Below are 27,389 nucleotides of genomic sequence, written 5' to 3'. Positions count from 1 at the left end.
CCCACCCATCCTAGAAGCTGGCGAGCTTCAAGGCTGAGGTCACCTAGAGCATTCCCCACATCTCATCCCACCCCTCCTATAAGCTGGCGAGCATCGAGGCTGAGGTCACCTAGAGCATTCCCCGTGCCTCATCCCACCTCCCACCCATCCTAGAAGCTGGCGAGCTTCAAGGCTGAGGTCACCTAGAGCATTCCCTACATCTCATCCCACCCCTCCTATAAGCTGGCGAGCATTGAGGCTGAGGTCACCTAGAGCATTCCCCATGCCTCATCCCACCCCTCCTAGTAGCTGGCAAGCTTCAAGGCTGAGGTCACCTAGAGCATTCCCTATGCCTCATCCCACCATTCCTAGAAGCTGGCAAGTTTCAAGGCGGAGGTCACCTAAAGCATTCCCCATGCCTCATCCCACCCCTCCTAGTAGCTGGCAAGCTTCAAGGCTGAGGTCACCTAGAGCATTCCCCATGCCTCATCCCACCCCTCCTAGTAGCTGGCGAGCTTCAAGGCCGAGGTCACCTACAGCATTCTCCATGCCTCATCCCACCTCCCACCCATCCTAGAAGCTGGCGAGCTTCAAGGCTGAGGTCACCTAGAGCATTCCCCACATCTCATCCCACCCCTCCTATAAGCTGGCGAGCATCGAGGCTGAGGTCACCTAGAGCATTCCCCATGCCTCACCCCACCCCTCCTAGTAGCTGGCGAGCTTCAAGGCCGAGGTCACCTAGAGCATTCCCCATGCCTCATCCCACCTCCCACCCATCCTAGAAGCTGGCAAGCTTCAAGGCCGAGGTCACCTAGAGCATTCTCCAGGCTTCATCCCACCCCTCCTAGTAGCTGGCGAGCTTCAAGGCCGAGGTCACCTAGAGCATTCTCCATGCCTCATCCCACCTCCCACCCATCCTAGAAGCTGGCGAGCTTCAAGGCTGAGGTCACCTAGAGCATTCCCCACATCTCATCCCACCCCTCCTATAAGCTGGCGAGCATCGAGGCTGAGGTCACCTAGAGCATTCCCCATGCCTCATCCCACCTCCCACCCATCCTAGTAGCTGGCGAGCTTCAAGGCCGAGGTCACCTAGAGCATTCCCCATGCCTCATCCCACCCCTCCTAGAAGCAGGCGAGCTTCGAGACTGAGGTCACCTAGAGCATTCCCCATGCCTCATCCCACCCATCCTAGTAGCTGGCGAGCTTCAAGGCCGAGGTCACCTAGAGCATTCCCCATGCCTCATCCCACCCCTCCTAGAAGCAGGCGAGCTTCGAGACTGAGGTCACCTAGAGCATTCCCCATGCCTCATCCCACCCCTCCTAGAAGCTGGCAGGTTTCTGTAGATTCCCCCTCTACTCAGAGTCCTGCATGGCTCAACCAGAGAAGCACCAAAGATCAGGACTGCACAAGTTACCACATGCCACCCCTCCCCAAAGCCAAAAAGGGCCAGAGGAATCCTGACCGGGGTGGCCTGGCCAACCACTGAGATCCGCTGAGTAACACCACAAGCCCACCATCAGTGCATCTACGGTGCATTCTGGGCTGCATACATTAAAAAGGAAGCCCTTCTACTTGGGTCTAAGCAACAGGTTTACATCACTCTGGCTTTCCTTATATTCCAGATTGGCCAAGACGTATATGACAGAATGCCATTTGTGATGCCGGATTAGCCAGAACTTTTTTTTAAATTTCTAATTTAAAACGATGCCAGTCATTTTGCTTCTGAAATTGAACTTTGCTAAGCAAGCTCCCTTTAATACATGCTCCATGCTGAAAAGCTTATTGCAAACATGCATTTCTGCTAGGACTGTCTACCGAGAGCCCCCAGCAGCTACTTGTAGTTTGGCAACATGGCAGCCAGAGAGTAGCATGTGCAGTCCTGTTAACATCCTGATGGAAAACGATGTCCAACAGTCAAGGGCTGCCTTTAACAGTGGGCCACTTGGACAAAAAATATGTACATGCCCAGTGCTTGGTGGCACTGTGTTTAATAACGAAATGTAAGCCATGCCTTATCTGACATGGTGGCTCCTGGGAATATAGAATTATATTAGCTGAAACCTTGTATATCATTTTTTCTCAGCCTCGTTTCTAATGACCCATTTTACTGATGGGGCAGCTGTTTCAGATAGTTTCATCCAGAAATAATCATTTCGGTTCAGCCATATAAGTTTTCCTTATCCTCTGTAGGAAAGGATTGTCACTTTCCAGAAGAAAGGGAACTGCCCTGAGGGGGCAGGGAGGAGACGTGTGCTGCATATGACAGGCTCCGCCAACAAATCAGAATTTCCACTAGGGTGGACATTCCTGGAGTCTCTTTGATGCAGGGCAGGCGGGAGAAGGGGCAGAGCTAGAGTAGCCAGGCGAATAGAGCCTGCAAGTGGCATGTATCTATGGCATGTATGTAGGTGATTTATATAGCGTGAGCATAGTTACAAGCCACAGAGCACTGTGATTTAGTCTCCCGGCCTGCCTTAAGAGGCCGTAGTGACAATTAAGACCCACTCCCCACCTTTTAAAAAAGGCATCTTCAGTGAGCTTGACTTTGCTGCTCATAAGATCTCCTGTGCTCCCCCCCTCCAATGACCCTTTCATTACAGAGTCTGCATATTCTGGGTCTTCTCTCATAGGTGTGGGTTATTGGTGCTCTAACCTATAAGGCAGACGAGGTACAATTCATGTGTTTGCCATTTCATCTTTATGATTCGGATCACTGCTGGTTTGCTAGTAGTGTGGGGGCTGAGTAGGAGATGTACTCACACTTCATCCCTGTACTCCTGCAAAACAGTAGTCATGTTGCCACCCAGAAGAATTGTACAAAAGTTGTCTTATATAGTGAGTGGGGCATGGCAACTGCAGGAGAGTTGGGCGTGGCAACTGCAAGAGAGTTGGGCGTGGCAACTGCAGGAGAGTTGGGCGTGGCAACTGCAGGAGAGTTGGGCGTGGCAACTGCAGGAGCGTTAAAGATTTCGAAATCCTCATCACTTTCTCCTGCTGCTTTCCAATGAATGGGTGGGAGACTGGATAAGGGGAGACCCCAGGGGCCTCAGCATGCATTAGGGGTGCAGCAGTTCAAGGGTTAGACACTCCTCCACAGAGTAGTGCCAGCTTTCCTTATCAGGGGACCTATTGGGCAGGGAGCACTCCCATTTTTGTTGTCTGCTGACGCAGAAGCTACCTCACTAATCTTTCAATTCTCTGAGACGTTTTGAGTCACAGAGCGATAAGACATCCTCAAAAGGCCACTTTATTTGGATGGTTGTGGTCTCCCACACAGCTGCAAAAATGGACACGGGAGGTGTGAATTGCTTCGGGATACACTGCTTTATTTACAAAATGTAGCTGACACTGTTTCCCAAGTATGTGGCTATCGGACCCTCTGGATTGCATGAGGTGCGTCAGCGGAGCCCTGTGCTCAATATCGCTGCCCACCAAAACGTTCTTGCTCCAGGTACCCACACACATGCTTTGGAGATGGGACGCCACTGGTGATGCAGCACTAAGGGGGGAGATGGTCATACACTATAGAAACACTTCTCTCCCTTTTTAGTTATGGCTCTTAGGTGGCGCTTAAGCACTACCTACGAGACAAAACTATTGCATTGGGCTACAGCTAGGAGGGAGATGTGGTGTGAGGAGGGAAATACAGCTTGTGGGGGTTCTTGGGCATTTACACACAACTACATATGAACACGCAAATCACTAAAGCTATTCCCACCTGCAACCCGCCCCTCCCCACCTGTCCTCTTGGCCTCTGAGATAGCCTTATCATGCAGTAAGATCGAACTTTCTGCTGCAAGCACCTGCCAGTGTTATTTTAAAGTGGTCGTCTGACAATTAATGGCTACACTGCAGCTGTAATTGAGCTAATGGTGCAATAAAATGTCTTAACCAAATGTGCGTTCTGCCACTTGATTCATAAGCAGTGCCTTTGGATTGAAGTCCTGTTAAAAGCAAACTCCAGCAAAGTCATTAAAGACATCTTGTGCACAAGCTGCCCTTTCCTTGCAGTGCAATGCTCTCCGTATTCCATACTCTCTTATCCTCTGACTGCACATAATACTTTCCCGTCTTTTTCCTTTTCACAGGATGGCTGTTCTATGAGAAATGTTCTTGCGTGTGATTTTTGACACAGCTTTACAGAGTCTCCCGATTTAATGTCTGGTACTTTAGCCACACGTCTTTTGTCATACTGCAGGTTTTGCTTTCTTTGACTCTTTTGCATCGGATATCTTGATTGTCGGCAGTTAAGATGGAAACAAACTTTAGCGCCCTCTCATATACTTCATTCTCTAGAAGAGGGATCCCATTCACACCCCATTTTGGTGTTGTTTATAAGGCTATGAGCTTTCATGGCTTCTGTGGCTGTGAGCTTGGCCTCCTGATTAGAGGCAGATGGTATTGCAAGACCATCCTTGATGAGGTGGTTCCACCCTTTCACCTGTCCGTTGGCCTGCGGGTGGTATAAAGCTGCTCCACTTTGTTTGATATTACCATGTGATTGATTCTCTAATCCTAACGTTTCCTCAGAGACTAGTTACACTCCATTGACCATTATCATTTGATTGGGGAAACGTGCAACGTTATCCACTTCGATTGGTAATCTACAACCACAAGTCTATACAATTGTCTGGTACATGCCCACGATGACAAATAAAATCCAACCTCACTTCGCCAAATGTGCTCTCCAGGTTTCCCATGCATTGTAATTGAACTTTCCTCATGCATAACTTTTTGTCTCAATGTTATGTCAGTCGCTGTCCATCGTTTTTTTTTTTTGTCTGCCATACCATTACATAAAGGGTCCAGCCATATGTTACTCAATCTGGGTACTGCCACCAAATCTGGACTACTATGCCAGGTTCCCTCTGCAAGGAAGCACTAGGAAACCCAGACCGGTTCGGCCTTCTCTGGTTTCATGAACGAGGTGCAGCTCGGATCCCTATGGTGTAGCGGGTAAGAGACTCACGTTTGGGCATACCCTCTCTACAAGAGATACAAGATTGCCAGAAAACGTGAAGGTGTGGATGGTCCAGAATGATTCTTAAGGACTGGCAATTGCTCTGAAAAAGGTATGTGGGTTGCCAGTGGTCTCTTTAAAGGGGATGCGATTCGGCAGTAAGGACTGGACTACGCCTTTTGGGATAGGAGCGGACCTAATTTGCATATGGTCTTTGCGCCTCCCGACTGGTATGGAATGGTCTGAGTGGATGGGCCTGAGGGTCCTTATCTGCATGGAATGGAAACAACTTGATGGACCTGGGCTCCTTATCTGAAGAATTTGGGAATACTGAATGGGACTGGAGTCCTTCTTATATACACGTGTAGTACATTTTTTTTTCTTTTGCACACTTTTGAAAGCATTTTAACATTACTCAAAAGAGTGCCACCTTCATGGCACTTTGTGACAAACCCCAAAACGGACTTTGGCTGACACAATGGGTTTTAAAAGATGAAGACAACCTTTGCAGCTTTTCCTTAACACATTTGAAGCACGAAAGTGGGTGTGACAATGTGATGACTAGCCACAGTTTGCACTTGACATCTCCTGAGAGCTCTGGTGGGGTCAAGGTAAATTGGTGGTGACAGAAATATTCGGAGGCTCTGGTTCCAGCGAACTGGCGCCACAGCCACACAGAGACAGAGACAGAGACACACACACACACACACACACGCACATATACCCACACGGACACGAGCACATAGACACACACACAAAATAAAAGAAACATGGAAAGGTTTGTTAAGAGGTTTAATCTCCGGAGGTGGCGAAAGGACCCAGCGTCTGGAGGATGTCAAAATGTCATCACTTGTCTGTATGCATCTGGAATAGGGTAGACAAGGGTGGGAGGACTACATGTGAAAACCTAAGTATGTTGTCCACTTTATGAGCCCCTGCCCCAAACCAAATGCTCTGAATTGGACTGGCCTACACAGCGGCCGGGCGCCCCCTGAGCAGATTGGGCAGCCCGATCAGACTTTCTGGTGCACCTGGCAGAGTTGGCATAGAGCACGCATATGCCGGGCCATAGCTGGCACAGATCTGCTGCAGACTGAAAAGAAGCATACACTGGCATGCCGTGTGTGCGATGGTGAACCCATCCGGTTAACACAAGATACAAGTGCGTTACAGCATTCAACGGAGCAAGAACCACCCACATCAGAGCGTTGCCCATCACCAATTGCCAGTGCCAGGCCTCTTTCAATGCCCATAAATACCCACTCTAGACACATCATTGCTTGCATACCACACATGCACTTACTCCTAATAGTGGAAGCAAATTAAACCAAAATATGAAGGAATACAGGTTCTATTCATTGGTATTTCAGTAAGACATCTCAATGGCCTCCTAGTGCTGTGCAGTGACACGGTGTGGGTGTCCCACAGACCGGGGTATGGTTGCATAAAGACGACACTGAAGAAAGACTATGTTTTGGTGGAGAACAAGGCATGAGTACGAGTGGGATGTGTATGTGGTCATCGTAGCATAGTGATGGGATTAGGTGTTTGGTGTCAGCCGGAAGGGATAGTTCTATGCGGGCTTGATGTATGTCGTATTGCTTGGGCTGTGCATGGTCTGTGTCTTCTGTTCGTCGGGTCAGTTAGGGTTCACAGATGAAGAGTTAGTCTACTGCCCAATACTATCTACATGCGTGCTTTGTCTGGGTGGGTTACTGAATAGGTCCGACACACTTGTATGCCGCTGCATTGGCTGCGTGCCAGTCTAGATCTGATTGTGTATTTACAGCCTTTGTGCCGTATGTCTTCTCTTGTGATGGGTCAAGTAGCATTGAAGACGGCCGTGATGCCACTTGGTGTCCTGTTGATCGAGTGGGAGCGTGGTGTCCCAAGTGTTCTGAGAAGATCAGGACTTTGTGTTGTGTTGGCTGTCACAGGATGAAATGATGTTGTGTATAGTGTGCATAGTTGTGTTAGCAATGCCCAAGAATGTCATGACAATAGGTCTGCATTTGAAATATGGCAATGACGTTATAAGCAGAAGAACAGAACCAAAGAGCAAATATTGCACATTTCATTCTATGAAGAATAAAAAGACACACATGATATTTGTACCAAAAACACAGAGTAAAATTCAAGAATAAGTCAAAAGCGCAGAGTAAAAGCATGCACATTTCTGACAACATAAAAGGTGTACAAAATAAATAGCATCAATAAATAGACATTGGGTTTATGTGCGAACCTCTGAAATAATCCCATTCCTACTCCACACCCTCGAGAAGCCCCACTACACAAGCCTTTATTCAATAAGCGCTGGGCTCAACCTCTTCTCAACAGCAGCATCATCAAACGAGAAGTTACTCAAGCCATCAGCGCACGAGGACACCACGCCCCTCCCCAGATGCGGAATCCGCTCCCTTCTACGGATGTCCTTTAGAACTCCTGGAAGACAGACGCACTCTGCGAAGAAGAAGACAGAGTGGGAGGCTGAGCTGGGAGCAGACAACAGCACAGCAGATGGGGCTAAAAACAGGACTAACCGCCAGCGGAACTTGGGCCCTCCCGGAGAAACACTTGGCAATGTTCTAGAGTACCCGGTTGCAGAACATGACTTACCAAGAAAACAGTTACGTACATGACTTGGCAACGTACTATAGCAGTGGATAGTGCAGTAACATGGGACATGTGTCGTAAGGTTGCTGCAACGACGCACGGTGTACTGGTTTTGGTTATGGCATACGCTACTACTCCATGGTGTCTCTGGCACACTGTGATCTTTGTCACCCCGCTGCCCCTGGCACCTGCTATGACGCCTCTCTGAGATGCCCCTACAGCTCCCTTTTTCTCAGTGGTGCCACTTCCTGATTATGATGGTCCTCAATACAACAGGCCTCTCACAACAACCCTCCCTCTTTGCAATGGCCCTTCTCCTCTGCAAGGATGCTCCCTCTGGAAACGTCTCTGCTTTGTGATGAACAGCTCCCTCTCTGTTGTGTCTCTCTGTGATGACCACCCTCTCTAAACATAATAGACCGTATAACAGACTGGGCTCAAATCTGGAGTCTGTTCCCCTAGTTTACAATATGTTGCAGGAATCTGAATTCCTGCTCAGAATATCCACATGTAACAAAGAGACAAAAGAGACTGTGCCCCAGTGAAGTAGTAACCAGGAGTAAGGAGTGTTCCGCATGAGAAAAGGAGTGGCGGAGAGAGCAGTGTGGATCAGGAGTGGCAGCGGAGTGAGAGTGTAGCCTAAGATAATGGGTGGAGTGGAGGGAATAAAAGTGTAGCCTTTGGGAAGGAGTGAAAGAGGAGAGTTTGGTATGGGGCATCCAGTGTCGTGGAGATATGAATGTTCTTGAGGGCAAGGAGCCATTGGAGAAAGAACAGAGTGTGCCCCAGGAGGAGGAGTGAAATAGAAGGGCAGGATTGTCGGGGGGAGAGGAGCGTGTGCTCCCAGTGGCAGAATGATAAGGAGAGAGGAGTGTGCAGGGAGCAGGCCCACAGGCATAGGAAGAGTAAAATAACAGGGTGCTTAGTAATACAATGGGACAAGAGAGAGGGTGCAAGAAAATTGCCCCTGGAGTATGAAAGTATTTCAGGGAACCTGTGTCCCCTGGGAAGGTTGCAGTGCCATCTTGCAACGACACCAAGAATTGTCCAGCGAAACTGGTCCAAGAATTAGAGAAATCCCCATTAAGTATTTCTCATCACCCAGGACCAGACTCCTAGCAGCAGTGCTGGGCAAACAGTACTAATAACATAAACCAATAGACCTTCCCAGCTTTCAATTTAAAATATAAATATTACATATGAATTGGTTCATTTATTACACGCCCTTGCCAGCTTTCAATTTAAAATATAAATATTACATATGAATTGGTTCATTTATTACACGCCCTCAAACCTTCAGTTTCCTTATCATCAGTGAGTGGCAGTAGAAGGGGCAGCAGGAACATAACATCCAATCAGAAATCAGCAGACATTTCTTGAAAAGAACATGCATCTTGACTTGTTGTCAGACTGGAGATCATTGTAGGGCAGGTGGGTTCCTTCCCTAGACACAGTGGCATCCTAACAATCCACAGAGGACTGCCAGTCTGGGGTGAGTGTTGTGGAACTGTGGCTAAAGAGTCCTGGGTCTGGATAGAGCACTAGAAACCATCTCTGTTACCTAGTAATCTTCCAAGCTATAACAACAGCCCACCTTGGCCCATGTCCTTCTTGCAAGTCAAGGATAGCCAGAGTCATTTCATCAAATATCGATGGCACATTTCCTCAACCCCAGCACGCCGGCTATTGTCCTGCAATGAAACTCAAAGAGACTGGTTGGGCACAAGTAAAGGAGCTCAAATAAATAAAACAAAAAAACTAATCACAGGGTTCTGTTTTAAGCTACCACAAGGGAGTCTGCTTTTCAATAAGGCTTTGATTGCTGTAGACATTCCAAGTTGGCATGCTCTAGTTTGACCTTTGCAAACTCCGTTCAGCTGCTTTGAAATGTGCCAGCCTCATTCATTAAATTATAATATTATCTATCAGATTCTTTGGACTGGGCGGTCGCACTGCGATGACGTCAAGAGGAGGCTTCATAGTGATGGAAGGTTCTTTGGACAAGACTCTTGCGAACTGTAAAGGCCCGTTTCCTAATGAATCCACCCACCTATCCTGGGATAAGGAAGTGCACTAAGGTTGCCTATGAGGCCAGTGAAATCTGTAGACATTATACATTTCAGTAGGTCAATAAAGGTTTGGTTGAACCATTCTTTACAGAGAGGACCGGTGTGAGCGCAACCAGCAGACCCTTGACCTGCAGTGCCTCTTCCCTTGGAAGCCATGGTGAATCCAGACTCACTCAGTGAGGTGCCGGAGAGGAGGACGAGGAACTTATCTTCCTTTCATGAAGCCATCCAGCAGGCGGTCCCCCTTCTCCGACAGCCAGTATCCCGCCATGGCCGCCACAGCGCCTATGAAGATGGTGGTGAAGACCATGTCCCCTTTGGCAGCCAGAGTGGCCAACGCACAAACCACCACGCCAAAGAACATCTGCTGCAGGACCACCACCTCGTCATCAGTGATGTCATCGAAGAAGCCTTTCTCACCGGTTGCTGTTGGCCATTCGTGGAGGGGGAGGGGAGAGAGAAAAGGAATTAATGTCAGGAATATCTAAACAGAAGTACATCTCCTAGAATACATGAAGTACTTTTCAGACACATATTTAGGAATGCAACACAAAAGGCAAGCCCCACTTGGAGACCTTCAGTAAATAAAACAAAAAAACTTGCAAGTAATTGACACAGAATACCCAAAGGATCTGTAGCCCCTTCCCAGAGAACTCTGCCCGACCCATAAAAACATTTATTTTAACACAAGGTCAAGAGTCCTATTTTGAAACTACACTGGATCGACTCATTCATTTAATCTTATCCACTTTCTTTGCTCAAGCTTCCTAAAAACTGAAGCAAACATGTTCCTTGAGAAACAGAGCAGTGCAGTGCCTTGATGTCCACCATGTAATAGTCTGTAGTTAAAAACAAAAGAAGCTTTGAAATGTATAGATTGGGTCAGTCGGTTAAGAATATATTTCCAACCGGTAAGGAGCTTTGTTTCAATTCGCTGTCCATGTACAAGCTACATATTTAGAGACGTCCAGCACTGTGCAGGTGTTAAGCCAAAAACAGATGAAAGGTCTTTATAATTTCTTTGGACTTTGTCCATGGGCCAGTCAAGCTCAGGCTAGTGTTCTCGCCACTGGTTTTGGATAGATGTTTACATAGGGAATGCCTGGGGCAGGAGTCTGTATGGGGTCAGGTTAAATGTTTGCAGAGAGAAAGTCCATGGCAGGGGTCTGATAATGGCAACTCTTGGGGCTGTCCAGATGTTGATAGGAGGGAAAGTCTTTGTCAGCGTTATTTCAATGACCTGCAGTGGTGGGGATGGCCCAACTCGGATCTGCTGATGGCCTTCTCTGCACTTGGTTCCACAGGGAGCTGCAGGTTAGAATGCAGTGGCACGCTGATGGTCAGCACTGGGTATGCCAAGAGGTCTACAGGGTGATAAGACTCTGCAATGGAACGTTTAATGGAGGTAAAGCCTAGTTGAGGGGACCTGGTAAACCGGGGTGTTGGCGTTAAAAGTTCCGCATTGGATCTGATTAGATGTTTATGGAAGGGAGAGCCCAGGTGAGGGAACCATTTATGGATTTCTCCATACTTACTTGGGTCAGTTATAAACTGGGAATCCCAGGGCAGTAGGTGGCCACCCATTCCTGATCTGCACAGGGTTATAGAAGCGGTCCCTTTATCCGCACCCGACCTGAGACTGGGTGATCTGCTCCCAACTGCTTCCTCCTTGGTTGCTTGAAGATCCCTTGCTGCCAAATTGCCTATCCTCCAAGCTCCCCCCATTTCTCTGCTTCCCTCACTGTGTTCTTACCCCAATGACCGTAAAGCACTCCTGTAAAGCTAGTTCTGCACTCAATGAATACCCCAATAATAAGGACGTAACCTAGGACAGGAGCTGGCGGTCTATTGAGGCTCTACACTGAGGTTGGCCAACTGTTTATAGAAAGGGGAATCAGAGTTCAAGGGCGTGATCAGCTGTTTAGACAGAGAATGCTCAAGTCCCATCTGTTCATGGTCAGCACTGGGTTTGATGAGATGTTTGCACAGAGGGTACCCTGCATAAAGGCTTGTACAAGGTTTGCATCCTTGGGTGTTCCTGGTCTGCACTGGGTTCTATCATACATTTGTAAAGCACAGAGGTCAAGTCCAGAGGTGTTTCCTAATAATAATGATAGCACAGGGTTCTGCGTTTGATATTCTTTGTTAGGGTGATTCTGAGTTAGAGATCACTTACATGGGCTTGATGTTTATGCAAATATGAAGAATACAGCAGGCATATATGTTCAGAGTCTGGCAGAGTTATTGCTTCTGTGCACTTAGCTGACATGAGAATTAGCCATGACATGTTTCTGAGGACCGAAACCCTTGCAGACCAAGTGCAAAGGTATACGGATGGGGACAGGGAAGGACCGGGGAGACCCCACAGGCTGTGGTTGGGAGGACGTGCAGAGCCATCTTCCTCATCCCAGTGGGACCGAAGAGAAAGACCAGTTGAGAACGCAGAGGGTGAAAGAGCGCCCGAAAGAGACTTGAAGCAAGGCCTGGCAGGAAAGTGAATATGATCAAAACATGGATCAGGGGCAGTGAGGTTGGATGGGTTCTACTAAAATAGACTCCACTTAACATTTAAACTTAGCAGAAAAATTCCTTTTTTATTCTTTTTCACAGCAAAATACTTATTTTATTATAAAATTCATAAAACAACCACAGAAACTATATACGCCAGACTTTGACTGTACCTTTCAGAACCACCTTTCATACACATTCATGCTTTCTCCCACTCCAATGTTTACTACAGATTTTTAGCACACATGAACAGTATAATATACACTGTAGTTTTCTTCACCTATTTACAATAGTAACTTCGGCCCCATATTTTCTTTTGTAGTATGCCTTTTCATCGGACCACCTGTGTTGACTGGTGGCCTATGTCTACATATGTTTCGGTCCTCAATAGGCACAGCTATTGCCCCTAATTTTCAGGACCTTCTTCAGGACAATATTTATTTATATATAAATAGAACAGCAGTCAAATCTCTGCTTGTACCAAAATATAAGGTGGTAGATGTTTTCACAGGTTATGTAGTTCTCAGTCAACTCCAACTGTTTTTTGGTGGAGGATCTTGTGAGTATTGGGCTAAACTGTCCCTCTGGTTCTAGTGGACCCTGTCGTGGTCTTTGAACCTCGTTTACCCTTCACAATAGGATCCAACCACACATCACTTCCTCGAGGCGCTTTCTACTGGCTCTGTATGTCAAATTTTAGTAACATCAGCCATCTGCCGCAATGACCCACATTGGAGCAAGAGTCTCTAGATTTCCTGTCCCATATGCTGTGATATTTAGGATGCTGTATGTTCTTTGCAGTATCTCCACTGGGCATTTTTCCTCTCTGTTAGTCGCGAGAGGAGTATACCGCGTTTACAAGAAACCAGCGTTTATCGCTTACAAAAAACGTGTATTACTCCACAGAAAGAGACAACAGACTAGCGTTGGCAGGAAAGTGAACCTGGGCCTTGTTAAGAAACATTACAAAGCTGAAAGAGGGGTCAGGGACCCAAACATTGAGATACCAAGAAAGTTATACATACGAGATAATGCCTGACAGATTAGTGAACCCATTTCTGCGCTAAAATCGTCCACCTTAGAGACACCCCCAGCTCTTTTGCTGGAATTAGGAGTTTTTAATTTTGAACTCCACAGTGAGTGGGGCCTTTTTCTCACTCGCCCTTGTGTTTTACCTAGATTAGAATTTTATGTGTTCACTGTTTTTGGAGTCTGACAAAATCCATAGGCATCTGCTTTTTGTATATAGACAAACAGCTCCCTCAGTGCAGTGTCACTGAGAAGTCCTTTGGATTTCTCTTAAGGTGTAAATGCCTTTTCTTGGGTGAACTACAGTTCCCAAGAATAGTAAAGTAACATTTACTTTACTTACCTTTTCTCTGTGTAGGTCCAGCACCCACCATCTTATGTGGAGTGATTGGGGGGGGTAACTATTAGCCCCTTATCCTACTTTCTCATGTAAACATTTGTGTTACCCATTGCTACTTTAAATGGCTGGTGGCAGTGGTTTAATTGTTACTACCATTGTGCTTTTCTACCACAGGCTGAACCCTCAGCTGCAGTACAACACCCATGGGATGACCATTTTGTCAAAATGGCCCCGGTCTTCTTCTTTTGCCATTTTCTGTTTCTTGGATTTTACTGTGTGTGTTGAGACAGATGTGAGCCCTTTGTGTTTTGCCTTTGGTGGGCTTCAGCCCTGAAGCCCGCTCCTGGCACCAGTGTGTCTGGAAGGGCAGGAAGTGAGGGAGGTTCCCGAAACTCCCCTGTCCTTTGTCTCTAGGAGTGCCTGAACGAAACCAGTCCTGATTGGCCGGCTGGTTATACTGGAAGGACAGCCACCCTGCTGTGTGAATGACAGCCCAGGCTGTGCATGATTGGGAAACCTTGCTTAAAAGGCAAGGGTTTTGGGACTAGAAGCAGAGCCGACCACTGGAAGAAACATCCAAAGCAGAAATCGTGAAGAGAAGCCTGCTGAACCTACATCCGAAGCAGAAATCGTGAAGAGAAGCCTGCTGCAAACCTCCTGGACCTCGAAGTACCAGTGAAGCCCTGCTGCTGTGCTGACCTCCTTTTTCGAATCGACAGAGACGCTCCGGAAGGGACAACTTCTTCCCTTGGGTTAGTGGAACCAGCTAACCCCGAGATGAACTCCACTTTGGCACACTCCCCGATTTGCTATGCCTCTCCGTTGCTGCAGAAGCCCAATGCCAGGGGTCGATTGTCCATAACCGAGTGCAACATCTGCTGCGGAACAAATCTGGCTAAAAGCTCCAGGAGCCTCCTAAGGAGGCTCCAGAAGCAGTAAATCCCAATCCTGACTCCCCTCACCAGAGTCCAGGACCGAGGGAGCAAGGAAGGTCCAACTGGAGATTTTGTCTGCTGCAGAAGCCCTCCAGATGTCCTTCCTCTTATACATAAGACTAAGGCTCAGGAACCAGGGTCTGCTTGGCTGTAGCAAGACAGAATCCAGCTGGACCACATTTCTTCTAACCAGAGTTACTGTTTAGGCTTTGGGGTACTTACCTTCTTGCCTTAAGTCATGCTGCATCACCTGAAATTTGCACTTGCTTAACTTTCTGAGTTGATTTCAACACCCCTTTGCAGAGGCTTAACAGCGCGTGTGCCTACAGTGATTTTCGGAACTACCTGACTTTTGTGAGAGACTTGTATCCAAGAAGTGCATCAGAACTATTGACTTTGTCCAAATTACTTTGGCTGTCCTGGCTCCCGAAAGGCAACGCTCTTAATCCATTGACTTTGGCGTTGCTTGTCCCTCATAGGTTGACATTTGTTGAACACTTTTTCTGCTGGGAAAGGTTTACCTAGATTTCAATAGAGGATTCCCATTGTCCTCACATTAGGGCCACCTCGCCCACCAGCACCGTTACCATCCATGTGGTCTATCGTCCTCTGGGCGCTATCAACTCTTTCGAGGAATACCTGCTCCAGATATTGGACCACATCATCAAGCTCTCCTCACAAGTAACCTTTTTAGGAGATCTTAATCTGGGCCTCAACGACCCTACTGACCGACATGCCACATCACTCGCCAACTCTCTAACAGCACTAGGCTTTTGTCAATGCATAATAACCCTACACACATTAAAGGGCGAGCTCTTGACTGGCTTGCAGACCTCAATTGCAATATCTCTATTGAATCCAACACTCCGTGTCCATGGTCAGACCATCATATCATTCCCTTCTAGATCACTCTTGCTGTACATACCAAACCTCCCGCCAAGCGCCTACCGACGTCTTTTGCCCGCAAAACGCACCTAAGAAACTCACCAAAGAGAATCTATTACCTCTCCTTGGCGCACTTAACTCCAAAAAGATAAACTCATCTGACCCTCAAATCCTAGCAGATATCTACGCCAGTAAGCTAACCACGGCTATTAACACTATTGGCACCACTAGTCCCTAAAAAAGCCAAGTCAGTAACTCACACTAACTCCCTGTATTCCCAGAAGCTTGCAGACCTGAGATCCAAAAAAGATCTGCAGAATCTTTCCAGAAAAGCAACCCCACAACCAAAAAAACAGCCCTTGTAAACAATACAAACTAGCCATCATTACAGCTAAAGCCTCCTCCTTCAACACCACAATAGCTAATGGCAACTCAGATACTCGAGAACTTTCTCAATCCTTAGAGAGTTAGAATCTCCAGTTCTGCAAACCCTAATACAGAACAGAGACACTGCATTGTGCACCAGCATACAGATTGCTATGCTGCAAAAAAAATCGGCACGCTACAAAATAAAATACTCTCCTAACAAACTAGCGTTAAACACTCCGGCCAGGACACCTCACCCAATCTTGCCACTAAACCTCACACCCCGGTCACCCCTACATTCAGGATACCCAGCAAATTTACCTTCAAGATGCAAAGGTGATATCTGCCCATCCACACAGAGTGCACAGAAGTACTGGCCCCAATCCTCACGAATTTCATCAACACCTCTTTAGCTATAGGCATGGTCCCCTCCAGTCTTAAGGAAGCCTGGGTCCTACCACCACTGGAAATCCCTCCCTTGACCCCGCCTTACTCAATAACTACAGACCCATCACAACAGTGCCATTCCTTTTGAAAATACTCGATAGAGCAGCCTATGTCCAGATCCAAAGTCATCTAGAATCTAACCATATCCTCGGTGTCCGTCAGTCGGGGTCTGCCCAGGCCACGGCACAGAGTCCGCACTCCTGATCTCAAAAACCAAATGGACCATATTAGGGACGAAGGAAAGCCTGCTCTACTGCTCCTATTAGACCTTTCCACAGCATTTGACATGGTGAATCACAACATACTATGCCATCACCTCACCTCGGCAGCAGCATTCTCCCTTGAACCAGCATCATGGATAACCTCCTTCCTAGAAGGTAGATGCATGAAAGTATTATCTGCCAATGCCTGTGTGGTACCTGCCCCCATCAACCGTGGAGTGCCCCAAGGGTCATGTGTGTCTCCAACACTGTACAACATCTTTACAAAGCCACTTTTTGACCTCCTCCTCCCTCATCCTCCTCCCTAGTCCTCCTCCCTGACTGGTGACACTGCTTAACACCACATACCCACCATTCAAGCTTGGATGGCTACCCACAGCCTCTGCCTGAACAATGAAAAGACAGAAGTTCTCATAGTGGGACCCCTCTCAGTCCTAAAATAACTTTCCCCGGAATACATGACCTTCAACATTGATGGTACTAAAATCCCAATCTCACCAGCGGTGAAAACACTAGGAGTGTACTTAGACGCTACCCTATCACGTCAAGTAAATGCCATATCCTCCTCAGCAACATACTCCATCAAACTCCACAATGCGGCTAGACCTTACCTCTCTACAGAAAGCTGACCAACGATTGCCCGTGCCATAGTAGGCGCGGGGCTCGACTACTGCACTGTCCTATTCACAGGCACTTCATCACACAATATACATAAACTCCAGACCATTCAAAACAATGCCATAGGAGCTGCCCTGAACATACCCAAATCTGAAAAGCCCTGATGCCCAGAAATCAGTACATTGGTTCCCGATGCATCAAAGAATCCTTTTCAAGACTCTTCCCATCACACTCAGGTGTATCTCAAAAACAGCCCCTCCCTATCTTTCTAAAAAGAATTGCTATGCACTAAACGGATAGGCCAACAAGAACACAATACGCTCACAGACTGCTGCCACCTAAATTAAGCGTGCCAGCTTTCCAGTCATTGTAGCCAAACAGCGGAACTCTCTTTCACCAGCTTTGAGAGCAGAAGAATCCTACTGGCCCTTCCGCAGAGCCCCCAAAACCCAGCTGTTTGCCTAAAGCTGCTATACTGCACCGCCGCTGAAACTAGGAAACGCCTCTGCAGCCCCTGTCTGCAACAGAACCCCATCTCTCCACTATATAATGCTTATGAGGACTTTGACTGAACGTATTTATACTGTATGCTCCTTGCCCGCGGGCCACATGAAACTGGTTTCTACAAGCGCCCCAATGCCTGAAGGTTTGTGTACTCTTTACAAATGTAATAATAAGTAAATGTTCTAACCTTTCTATTTTTCCCTTAACCCTTCCTTTCTAAAACTGAGAGTCTAAAAAGTATACTGGTGTTACATATTAATGCAATACTTTCCTTGTTATTGAAGTCACTTCAGGGTGTAGGAGAAAAGTATTGGTATCTCCAAAGAGTATTCACCAGTTTTATTGATTTTGAAAAGTAATTGCAAAGTTTGCTTGACTGTTACAAACAATTGCCTTTTTTAAAGAATGCTTTACTAAAAACTGATGTTAATTAAATAACTATTTATAACTGAAACCTTGAGTGTAAGAGTTACTTGTATTGCTGGATTTCATTTGTACAGCTCTACAGCTCACAATTATCCCTCTTGAGATAGGCCTGGCTGCTCAGCCACACTACCAACTTATTTAGTACAGACCTATACCTGAAGGTGGGGTTACCTAATACCAAACAGAGAAGTGTTGTATAGTCTAGGCGTGACTGCATCAATTCTTACCTAACAAACCAGGCTTATGAAATCCATCTTTCAGAGCTGGGAGAGGGATCTGGGGCCCACACAATGACACGAGAAGTCATGGGGGAAGAGATTGTTTGGCACAAGTCACAAGAAGTCCAGGGGGGAGAGAGCATTTGCCACAAGAAGTCCAGGGGAGGGAGGGAGATCCTTTGCACAAGTCACAAGACGTCCAGGGGGGGAGAGGTCCTTTCGCACAAGTCACAAGACATCCAGGGAGGAGAGAGCATTTGGCACAAGAAGCCCAGGGAGGGAGGGAGATCATTTGGCACATGGCCCAAGACGCCCAAAGGGAGAGATTCTTTGGCACAAGTTACAAGAAGTCCAGGGGGAAGAGATCCTTTGCACAAGTCACGAGAAGTCCAGGGGGGAGAGATCCTTTTGCACAAGTCACAAGACATCCAGGGAGGAGAGAGCATTTGGCACAAGAAGCCCAGGGAGGGAGGGAGACCCTTTGGCACATGTCACAAGACGCCCAGAGGGAGAGATTCTTTGGCACAAGTTACAAGAAGTCCAGGGGGAAGAGATCCTTTGCACAAGTCACGAGAAGTCCAGGGGGGGAGAGATCCTTTCGCACAAGTCACAAGACGTCCAGGGGTGAGAGAGCATTTGGCACAAGAAGCCCAGGGAAGGAGGGAGATCCTTTGGCACATGTCACAAGACGCCCAGAGGGAGAGATCCTTTGGCACAAGTTACAAGACGTCCAGGGGGAAGAGATCCTTTGGCACAAGTCACAAGAAGTCCAGGGGGGAGAGATCGTTTGGCACCAGTCACGAGAAGTCCAGGGGGGAGAGATACTTTGGCACAAGTCACGAGATGTCCAGGGGGAGAGATCCTTTGGCACAAGTTACAAGAAGTCCAGGGGGGGAGAGATCCTTTGGCACAAGTCACAAGAAGTTATAGGTTCTGTTGAAATGGATGGAAATAGGTTTGGGAATATAGGACAGTGGACTATTTACTCTTGACGGACATTCAGATATTCTCCTTTGTTTTGTAAACAGTTATGCCAGCAAGCATGCCACCTCTGTCCCAAGACTACTTCTGCATCCTTACAGCTCTCAGAAATTCCATAATGCCGAACCTGTCCACACATTTCACAACCTGCAGGTGATTGCTAGAATCTGCAGAGAACTTTGAAAGTCTGTGCTGATAAATTGTAGAGGAGCAGTTGGACGCATTATCCCCAACTCCCACGCCCTCAGTGCTGTCATATTGGAACAGTAGGAGAAGAGCTGTGTATGGGACACCATGTGTTGTTCCTATAACGCATCGAGTGTATGAGGGACGATATACACTCAGACAGCTGTACCGAAGCTGTACCGAATGTATTCTTGCGGAAGGATGGCAGCATGCACCAGTGGACATCATGGAGCACTGAGTGAAACGTGATGAGGGCAGAGTGATGTCATAAAGAAGCTGTACGAGGACCTACTGAAACAATATGAAAATACAGAAGAGAGCCGATGTAACTAAAGTGACAAGAGAAACATGTACGAAATGATAAAGTAATCCCGAATACAAAAGACAACAACGTAACTTGCTGACCAATAAATGTAAATAAGCACCAACGTAAGGTAGAAAAAACATACAGAAGCTTGCTATAGAAGAATATATAACATGGCTAGGACGGCCATAGTTGGAAAATGGATGCCGGCTTGTGCAAAGATTCAATTCAGCTACCTCAAAAACAGATTAGGGTTGGGTCAGGAGAGACTGGAAAAACAGCTTAGTGCGTGTGTGAAAAACAAAGAGGAGTCTATGTTGGCTTGGGATCAAGGATGCTACTTTTAAGCAATATCTGCAAAGGACACAAGGTGTCCGATGGATAAGCCATGGGGATATTTCTATTAGATTAAAGAAGAAGAAAACATCTGCAGGAGCCAAGTACTGGGCAGCTGAAAGTGTATAAACTCTATACAAGGTCGAGTGAGCAAGTCTCTAGAGGCCAAGAGGAGCAATGACACTCAATATAATTAAATCAAATAGCAGTAAATAAGAGGTCGAAATAGACAAATTCGTGGCCTCTTTACATGTGACTCAGAAGTCGAAAACAAGGGCTATTCATCAAGTTTCAGATAAAGATGTGCTTACACTCCCTTGAATGTCCCAGAACAGAGAGCAGGCTACAAGGTCAATTACAGACGGGAAACGTTGGCTCATGGCCGGACTGATGAGAGTTGATGGGCTAATTGGGAAAGTGCAGAGTAATCAGACATGATTCAAGCACCTGGGTTTCGGTTTCCTTACATGCTGCTAGCCGAGTCGAAAGTCCAAGGTTGGGTGTGATTGCCAAGCAATCAGTGGGTTTATCATAGACCAATCGGCAGCCATTTTGTTCACTATACTCTGTATCAAACGTAAGGGAGTTTGAGGTGTGCCTTACAGATGAGGGACAGCCAATGAACTACTAACCCATATACATTCTATAAGTAGATATGTTCCCCTAACCAATCCCTCCCGCCAGTAGGTTTCACAGTTTGCCACCTCGGATATCATAGATGACACATATTGGGGTACAGGACCTCTGTGTAATCAAGTCTGTGTGTGAGTGTGCAAGCATCAGTCCGATGTCTGCCAGATGACCCTGCTTTATTAAATGGATTGCTTTTGGTGAAAGGGCTGTTACTGCATTCCAAGTGTGTTAAGAAACACGTTACTTACTACAGTGTTTATCGGCTTGATAGTGGTTATATATTTACAGATCCACTGCTTAGACTGTGGGCCCAGTGGAATGGATCAAGTGCCCCCGAGCTGGTGCCAAGGAGAGATTCTTCATCAGTACTTTACGGAACGCAATGCCCTCACACAATCCCCAGGATGCCTCGAAAGAGGACTAGGGGGATTCTGAAGTGAGAAGCAATCGCAACCAAAGACCACAGAGGCCACCCATACAAAACCACTGCTCACTCACAGCCCAGAGGCAGCAGCAGTCGCTCGCCTTATAGAAGCTTAAACTAAAAAACGAAATGAGCAGAGACCCCAAAAGCGCCAGATGACCCGAAGCGGTGCACACTGCTTTGTGAGGCCTCTAAAAACTGCCCCGACCCCACTGCTGTCAGAACATGCCTTTTTCAACAGAGAATATTAGTGTACATTTTGCAGGATTGTCCCCAGGCGAGACCCCCGGCTCGATTTTGATACTGTGAGAACACATTACTACGACCGTCTTTGTGACAAGCTGTGGGGTTAGATGTTCATATTAGTGATAAATCTTCCTGACTTGTGTCAACCCCGGAATTGTTTGCTTGGAGTTGGTGATTATTTTCCGTTGTCCCTAGGTGAGTGGGAAGCATTTCCTCCCTCTTACCTAGACTTTTAACTCTTTTTATGGGTATGATATGATATGATAGGATAGGTTATTTGTAACACGCTTAATAACCAGAGGTTTCTATGCACGGACCCGGGGATTGAAACCGTGTTGCTCCGTTTGGCCTTGCTTCCAAGGTGAGCAAGTTGCTTCTGAGCTATCCTCCCGAGACTCCTGTGACCTTTTTATGTCTCTCCATAGTGTGTGATTTTGGGATTAGACTGGGTGTCCCCTTTTGGGCTTCCCTGTTAATTTCTCTTTAATGTACTTGGCTGAACTACTGTCCCCAAGGGGTAAAGAAGGATTTACATCTTTACATTTTATATAGTGAGCAAGCACCCCCCACCTTTTGTGGAGTGCTGGGGGATACAATGTCGCCCCTTTCTTACTTACCTGGTACATTTTTTATTACAATTGCAAGTTTACTTGAATGTCTCATGGCAGAGGTTTTACTGTAGGGACTTTTTAGTCTCATTACTCACAGGCTGTTCAATCAGCCTCGGTAATGCACAGAAGGGTCACCATTCTGCTAGAATGGTGGGCTCCTTTTATTGCCGTTTCTCGTGTGCTTGTTGTCTCTAAGGTCTTCCTCTGCCATTATAAGCAGAAACAACCTCTGTGGAAGTTTTGTCTTTGGCAGGAATCCTTTGTATTCCCCGCCCAGGCGCCAGATTGTCTGAGAAAGCAGGAAGCGAGGGAGGAGTCCAAAACTCCACAGCCCTTTGTCCTTCACCTTGCCTGAAATTAACCCATTCTCAATGGGGGAGCTGGCTGTCCTAATTGGACAGCCAGACACCCCTCCCTGCAAACTACAGGGAGAGCTGCTGACAAGTCGACCACTGGAGCAGAAACCGAAGAGGTAGAGGAGTGGACACATATGTAGCAATTTCCAGAGAAGGGAGAGTCTGCTGTGTAACTTGAGCCTGATGCAACCCTTCCTACCAATCCATCTGGGGGACCCGAATGGGACACCTCCTGCCCAGAGTCTAGTGAGATCCACTGGAATAGAGAAGACCTGCATTTTGAGCCATCACACAATGTGCTGCGCGCTTGCTGGGCTGCAAACCACCAATACCAGGGAACCACGAGCCTGAGGGTGGTGCAGGGTCTTTCAAAGTTGGAATCCGTTCGAAACTTTGGTGGACTCCTGCTGGATCACCGGAGAGCCAATTTAAACATGTAAAGTCCCTTCATTAGCGTGCAGGACCGAGAGAGTGAAGAGAATTTGACAGGCAATATTAATTCTTCATCTGGCTGCTGGAAAAAGGCACCAAATCTCCAGAGGCGTGAGAATCCATGAGGAAACCTTTGCTGGAAGCCACCTCTGATGACTGCTGATGCAAGTTCCCATCCAGTGTCCATTTCTTTTATCTCCAGACCAAGAATCCAGGGACCAGGTCCTGTGCTGCTGTACCCTGAAGGCATCCACTCCGAACCTCTTCATTTCTCTTAAGGTACTGTGTGTGCTTGGGTACTACTTACCTTAAGTCTGGTATGCATCCTGTGAGGCTGAGTGGGTGAGTCGTGTGGTTGGAGGTTTTCCCATTACCACTTGCCCAGGACTAATGCTGAAACACATATAGGGAGCCTTCTTTGAAGTCCCTGAACCCTTTAACTAACTTTGAAAGTGAATACACACTGTTTTAAGAAGATCTCCTAAGGAACTCTGACTTTCCTGCAACTGAACCCTAGCTCACCCCGTCTACAGCTGGCTCCTAGACCACTAAGGTCCCCCCCCCCGCCTCTGAGAAAACTCATGCAATAGGCTAGGGAAGGACTGGATAAAAAAAGATGCTGCCTTGAAAGTATACCAAGTGTAAAAGTACTTACTTGTTAAAGAGGTTTGTGTGGTAACAATCTCTTTGAAAGAAGAAGTCACACAGTGTCATTAAGTTTATGCTTACCTTTGAGCTGCTTTGCACCTCTCTAAAAAGTATATACGTTGCTTTATTAACTTTGAATGGGGGTTTCCCCCTTCTAAAAAGCAATAAGAGTCGGTACTGTGGCATCATTGCTTAACTGAATGAGTGGAAAGTCTTACCATTAGGGTATATCTGTCTTGAATAACATTGCGTCATTCTTAAAGTCTAATATTGGGTGTTGCCTTCCCTGGTCTGCTTTATACAGATCTAGAACAGTCTGGAAGTTAATACTTGTCTTATGAGCTGCTTGAAGCCCCTCTTAAAAGTATATGTTTCCTTACTTCCTGGATTAGTTGCTGCTCTTCTAAACTTGTAACAATGGGTTGTGCTTTCCCTGAAACTGCTTAGTGCATTTCCAAAATAGTCAAAGGGTCAATTACCTACCTTGAAATACATTGTGTCTTTCTTACAGTGAAATTGGTATTTGCTTTCCTTGAATTGCTTAGTACATTCTAAAATAGTTATTGAGTGTTCATACTTATCATTGAGTAGCTCAGGTTCTTTTTTTTATTTTACCAAACTACAGCCCTCTCTCCCTCCTAAGATACGCCTGGCTGCTCAGTCCATTCTCAGGTGGTACAACATTATACTAAGGTTCGAGCTTATAATGTATGGTTTTATGAAGCCCTTTGGCTGTCCCGAACATTGACCACGTTGCTGTGTGGAGTCGTCATTTATTGCTAGTATTTTAGTCTGCATACAAACTGCAATTTTAACCATGACAAGACCGGCTTGCAAAGTTTGTGAGTCCGTAGAAGTTAAAGCACGGTGTTGCCCCATATGCTGACATGCTACAGTTCAGAGGTTTTTGGGAGGATCTCAAACTACTCAATGTTTCCTTATAAAGAAAATGTGGATGTCTATCGTTTCGACCAAACGTCTCTGCTTTGTCTTGCGCAGCTTAACTGTTAGTCCAAATTGAGGAGGACGAAAAGCAAAGGAATCCTGCGGCGTCATGGGATTTCCAGTGTATGCCACGGACTACACATAACTTCCATAGTCAGTGACATCAACACAGCAGCACTAAATGCCTCTTAGTCCCAGGATTTAAGCTGTCTAGAGTCGGGGGTAGTAGCTTCCCGGTCAAGGCAGACCAATTTTGGAACTCCTTACCCCCTCCAGTGAGAGCAGATCAATCATACCAAAACTTGTGCCAGAACCTTATAAGAAGGTTCAAATATTCTGACAAGTACGGCCTGTTCCTAGACACCTATAACTGTCACCTATAACAAAGCACAGATGTCCAGTAGCACAGGCTCTTCTGGAAATCCACATCCAGCACAGACCGCCACTTCGCCCGTTAAATCTGGAGCGTTCCCCGGCAAAAGGCTTACACACATTAGGCTTGGTTGGCTGTTCTGGGTTTCCAGGTTCAGTGAATTTGCAGCCGTAGGTTCTCCTTGGTTCTAGAGAAGTGAGAACCACCAGCAATCTGAAACATATCGCCCAAATAGCGAAGCTGGATTATTCCCGCTCTAATAACAGGTATTATCGAATTTAGTGGTATTTGACAGACGCCAAACATAGTATTATCGTGGAACTCGTGAATGAAAATCACCAAATAACCAAAGAAACACAGGAGGAAGGTGAAACAGGATTGCTTCTTGTTGCCCTGGTTGACAATCGCCAATTAAAATAATTTCAAGCTTCCACACTCCATAGATGAAAGACTAAGCCCGATTCATTGAAATGTGCGCAGAAACACTGCAAGAGCCGCACACCGAGAATGACACTGAGCAAGCCTGCATGCAGAATGAAAAAAATGCGTGGCCCGCGTATTCATGGAATTGTTGGCACAAAGTAACCATATACGCAAGTTACGGACCGAATGATCCCAACACGCCCACACGCAAAGCAAAAACTGCCAGATCAGCTACCTTTGCGCGCTCGTCTTGGGCAAGAATGCATGTACACTTCAAACAGTTTGTGGGGTCTCCCGCAAGGAGACCTGCTTCTGAGGGACCCTGCGCAGGGTCCCCCGCAACTGTTCACGGCACCACGACAACCTGCGTATGAAAAATTATAACTCAGTCTAAACTCAGAAAATCTGCATGCAAACCCCTGTAAACCATTAATGTACCCCGCTACACTGGTTATGCGCACCCTTAAGTTACATCGGAATCCCGGAGTACACACACACACACCCCAAAATCCGACATGCAACCCCACCGCTGTGCTGCTAATCATACGAGCGCAAGTATACTTATGCCTGCGTTCAGGTGGCGGATCGACTGGAGGACTTGCGTGGCCATTTCCCAGCTGAGAGGTTGGGCAATTGAATTCATGAATATGTCTCGTGCAATAGTGTGAGCGCGAGGGACTGCCTGCAGTCCGTCCCTCGGAAGGCCCACTTTTTCACATGTTCTACCCCATTATTGGTGTTCCGGCCCCTTTTCAGATCTCTGAGCAAGCCACGCCCACGCTCTGCATGGGGTTTCGCTCAAGGCCTTCGACAGCTCGCAAAGACGTGCTGAGCCAGTGCGAACCCAACGCCAAGTCCGCGAAAAGTACTGCGCGTTCGATCCCATGAATCGACGAAGGTGGATTTGCATGCAGTTGTCCTATATTTTTTTTCCATTTCCCATGAATCGGGCCCGAAGGCTCTGGGGACAAGTGCCACATTTCTGAGTCGCATGAATGCCGAGGGAAAAGAAACAAAATTACGATGATGGAAAAGAAACTAAATTACGATGATGGAATACAGGAAAATGATGAGCGACTATTTATGAAGAAAGTGTCCGGTTGGCAGTGATATGATATGGCATTTTATTTCTATCGCGCTCTTACACAAGTGTTTGGCTGGCAAATACTCACATTCTGCGTTGTCCTCCACGCACACCCCATCCTTCCTGGAGTAGCCCTTCTCACAGGTACATTGGTAGCCGCCTTCTGTGTTCACGCAGCTCTCGTAGTACCCCCTGCAGGCTGGCACTTCATTGGCACACTCGTCAACATCTACAGGGACAAGGAAGAAAAGGGGCACCACAGTTTGAGCCTTCGTGCGTCTTCTGTTCTCTTTAAAGTGCTGTGATTTGGTTTCACCTCTTAGTACTTAATACTGAAGTTCAGCTATTGTTAAAAAAAATCTTTATTTTGTATCATCACAAATAAAATGTAAAACCACAACACACGTTTACAAGAGGAACAACAAAGTAATTACACTACCACTGTATCTCATTCTTGCAAAGTGGGAGGAGAGATGGCGGTAAAAAAAAAGGAGTAGATGAAAGACCTCAGGGCCAGTTATAAGACTCAACCTCAATGATTGACAGCAGACGTACAGAAAGGGAGCGGGGTTGCCGGGAAATCATCTTTGGCCTATTGCAGAATACCAGAACAGGCCTCTAGCACAATTGTTAACAAATGCCGAGCCTGTGTCATGTAAGGCGATTAAGGCTCAAAACGAAGTCACTTGCTCAGAATCACACAATTTGGTAAAGTGCAGATATCAAATAAAACCTCAAACCTTCGGACTTCAGAAGCAGCAATTTCACGGCTGCTCAGCAGCACCTGGAGCAAAGTAGCCCAGTACGCTGGGCTTCTGAGCTCAAGTGGTTCATAGAAAGATATAAAATCAACTCGGATTACGCCAATTAAAATTGACACAGATTCCACAGGTAGGTTACTTAATAACTGCACATCCTTGCCACTTAAGGGGTTAAATGAACCCAGCACCCATAGAAATCCTGGATTTCCCTGGAGCTGCTGTGAAATGGACATGACAGCATCCGAGCTCGTTTCCTGTTGTGTATCAAGACTGCACTGCACTCCCTCTGCACTAGGATTGCTATACTGCACTACCAATGTTATTGCTGTTCACTCTGTGTCTGTACCCTGCATACGCAAGCACGTATTATGTATTATGCATGCAAGGATCTGGGTGTCCCATTGCCGAGAACGAACACAGTTCAGATAACCTGTTCTACATTTTATCTCTCTGTCACTCACCACACAGGAGAAATATCCATTTTCATATCAGTCTGGTCCCACCCAAAAGGGCAACCCATCCCCGAA

The 27,389-nt window shown here is 46.8% G+C and overlaps 1 protein-coding gene across 1 annotated transcript in view; it reads right to left on the bottom strand.

Annotated features, from left to right (window-relative positions):
• Window positions 1-8,746: 8,746 nt before the first annotated feature.
• Window positions 8,747-27,389, bottom strand: part of CRELD1 (cysteine rich with EGF like domains 1) — a 204,563-nt gene continuing 185,920 nt past the window's right edge. Inside the window, exons 10-11 of the mRNA XM_069643263.1 lie at window positions 26,190-26,330; window positions 8,747-10,048 (exon numbers count right to left, since the gene is read on the bottom strand). Coding sequence (XP_069499364.1) covers window positions 9,828-10,048; window positions 26,190-26,330 — 362 coding nt within the window. The 3' untranslated portion in view covers window positions 8,747-9,827. The remainder of the gene's footprint in view (window positions 10,049-26,189; window positions 26,331-27,389) is intronic.

Source organism: Ambystoma mexicanum, chromosome 2p (genome assembly GCF_040938575.1).
Source record: "Ambystoma mexicanum isolate Mex_15411 chromosome 2p, UKY_AmexF1_1, whole genome shotgun sequence".
NCBI classification, from domain to species: Eukaryota; Metazoa; Chordata; class Amphibia; order Caudata; family Ambystomatidae; genus Ambystoma; species Ambystoma mexicanum.
The sequence above is the reverse complement of the archived record's forward strand: the minus strand, read 5'-3'. Positions and strand labels throughout refer to the sequence as shown.